This window comes from Crocodylus porosus, unplaced genomic scaffold, assembly GCF_001723895.1.
Source record: "Crocodylus porosus isolate Cpor-Errol unplaced genomic scaffold, CroPor_comp1, whole genome shotgun sequence".
NCBI lineage: Eukaryota > Metazoa > Chordata > Crocodylia > Crocodylidae > Crocodylus > Crocodylus porosus.
This window is the reverse complement of record NW_017728918.1, coordinates 66543618-66546643: the sequence shown is the minus strand read 5'-3', so window position 1 is coordinate 66546643 and position 3026 is coordinate 66543618. Positions and strand designations below refer to the sequence as shown.

The 3026-nt window shown below is 45.3% G+C and overlaps 1 protein-coding gene across 1 annotated transcript in view; it reads right to left on the bottom strand.

Annotated features, from left to right (window-relative positions):
* Positions 1 to 3026, bottom strand: part of LOC109312124 (cytochrome b5 reductase 4) — an 84954-nt gene that overhangs the window by 17417 nt on the left and 64511 nt on the right. Inside the window, exons 13-14 of the mRNA XM_019538169.1 lie at positions 2651 to 2728; positions 1993 to 2079 (exon numbers count right to left, since the gene is read on the bottom strand). Coding sequence (XP_019393714.1) covers positions 1993 to 2079; positions 2651 to 2728 — 165 coding nt within the window. The remainder of the gene's footprint in view (positions 1 to 1992; positions 2080 to 2650; positions 2729 to 3026) is intronic.

Here is a 3026-nt window from a genome sequence, read left to right as displayed (position 1 = left end):
AGGACCTAGAACCAGCCCTTAAATGTGGGACTAGAAGAGCCACATTAGAGAAGGTACCTGTGATACCTGAACCAGGAAGCATGACGCAGGTCTTCAGATGCTTTCTGGAACTACAGTGATGCTCAGAGTAAAAGAGGAATGAAGGAGACTTCAACTGACAAGGATAACAATCCTATATAACTAGGAACAGTTCCCTAAGCAGAACTGAATCTCCCCAGTTCCAAGCTTCAGGCTGGCTAAATCAAGGAAAGCAGCAGGAAATCCAATTCAGGCTGAAGAGTTCAGTTCACTCCATGGTGAAATGAAGCAATATTGAAGGAGGTCATTGAGGTACAGCCGACATTGTAGCATGAATTACTTGATGGCAAAATGACAGAAGGAAAACCAAAAAGTGCCCCGTGTGCAAACTTTGTTACAGTCTATACCAGCGGTAGGCAATGTTTTTGGCCAGAGTGCCAAAAAAACCATAATATGTCTACCTTGTAATGTGCCAGTGCCGGCATGCCAGAAAAACAAAACTGGGGTGGGGGTACATGGCAGGACGCACTGCATATTAATATAGTTAATCATAATTTTGTTACAGTAAGGTGACAATAAATAAAACTTCATAGATTACCTTCATTGTTTTGTATTCTTTAGTATTCTTTTTTTTAAGAATGTTGTGATGAGAGAAAGAGAGAGAGGAGGGAAGAAAGAGGGGAGGGAGAGAGAAAAAGAAAGAAGCAGGAAAAAAAGAATGAAAAGGGAAGGGGGGAAGAAGAGGGGGAGAAAGAAGAGGGAGGAGAAGGAGCCAGAGGGGAAAGAAAACAGAGGAAAGAAAAAGGGGGGGAAGAAAAAGTAAGAGACAAAAGGGGGAAGAAAAAAGAGGGGGGGAGAGAGAGAGAGAGAGAGAGAGAAGTGGAAGAAAAAGAAAAGAGAAAGAAGGGGGAAGGGAAAGAGAAGGAAGAAATCATGCAGACTGGCTGCCAGAGCCCGGCCACCCCCAACCAGGAGTGCAGGCACGCAGGCAATCAGTGTCGGCATCCGGCCCATGAGGCAGTGGCCGCTGCTGTTGGTGTCCCTTCCCCTTCCCTCCAAAACAATGCGGGCAGGTACAGAAGTGGCACCAGGGGAGGCTTACTGTGCAGTGTGCACAGACCTGGCCAGCAATGCAATGCAAGCCACTTGGGCCCCTGCCAACAGTCTGGATGGAAATTGCGGGGGTGGGGGGGCAGGCATGTGCCCCCCCACAAGTCACCCATGATTAGGGACAGGGGTGGCCCCAGCCTCTTCCTGGTGGGGCTGCATTGTTGGTGGGAGTGGGGCAGGACAAGCTCAGCAGGGGTCAGGGGTGGCCATAGCCCCCCAAGCCTCCTCCCCAGTGCAGCCCCTGATTAGGGATCCATCAAATTAATGGAGGGAGTGGGCTGCACAGCAGCTCCTTTAATCTTGAAGCTTCCCCTGTACACCCCACAACAGTTGATTGACACAGGGGCCCCACTGCTCGCCGTTTGCTCCTGATCTGCAAAGAAGGCAAAAACCGCAGTTTAATATGGCACTGTTTTGCTGCTTGCCGATGACTGGCCCAGGGGCCCTGGCAGCCCTGATGTTTGTTGCTGCCTGGCAGGAAGCAAAAACCACCACATCATATTTACAACTGCGTTTTTTGCCTCTGCACTGATCAGGAGGCAGCATCGAGTTGGGGGGGGAGGGGGGAAGGAGACTGCCCAAGGAAACCATTCTTCTTGTATTGATTTTTACAAAACACTTCATATCAGGGTTGCCAACATACTAAGACAACAACCTATATGGCTTATCAACACTGTCTCAGTTCTTTATGCTCTTTCCCTTTCCATCTATGGTTGGACAAACTTTTTATTGTCTGGATCAGGATCTGTTTTTTTTTCATTCCGTATTTGTACCACACAATATATCCTAGTTCATCCTGGGAGTTAAAATACTACAATTAATAAACAATTAATCATATATATTATATTGTGTAGAAATTCATACCTTTTATCTTGAAGGATTAACTGCTCCAGCTGGTCTCTCCAAAGTATGTCATCTTCTGTTTTATTAAAGAACATCAATTTCACTGTCCTTTAAAAAATGCAATTTTGATAATAACTATTTAATTGCAGTTTGCTAACATTATTAGGAGTAATGTTGGCATTTAGAGATACCAGACTCCAGAGTTAAACGTCTTAATAAAAACTGGGCAAAAAGCTGGCTCCTGGAGACACTACAGAATGGTTATGTATTAACTTCACATCTATAAACTTAACCTTTAGGGTGTAAAACAGGGGTGCCCAACTCCTAGCTCAAGGAGCAATGTGATCTCATGGGGCTCCCGAAGGACTCAGAAGTTTGACAGTGGGAGAAAAGTGGCAATTAATACTACCAGTGCTCCCCCACCACCAAATTTCCAAACCCCACAGGCCAAATGACATGACCCCGTGCATGGGATTTAGCTGGTGTGAGGGAGGCTGGGATGGCAGACCTGATCTGGTGCATGCAAGGCCAGAGGTGGAATGGCAGGTCCAATCAAGTAGGGCAGGAGCCCAATTTGGGAGCAGGGCTGAAGGCACAATATAATGTGGGACCAGGGCCCAATCTGCCATGTACCTGATCAGTCTTTCAGCCCCAACCCCGCAGAAGTCATCCAGCCCACAGGGCTAAAAGGTTGAGAAATTGTTTAATTTCCACTGGTGTTGAGATATTTTTAAATAAGGAACACTCTGAAGCACAACTGTGTGGACATTTAAAACCACTATTAAAAAGGGCAATTTTAACATAATAAGAGATTTTTACGGAGATTCAAAATACACTTAAAGAGGTAAATAAATAGATAAAGAAAGAAAGCAAGCACAAGAGAGATTAGTGCACAATTGAGAAAAAACATCCAGAATCTGGCACGTCTCATTCTTGCTGACCTCTTTCCTGATAACAAATTCTTCTGGGTAGAAACTAGCCTATTTTGTAGAGGTGTACGCTTTCAAGTGGTAAATCATTTAAATCAGCAATCTTTATTATTAGCCTTCTGGTAG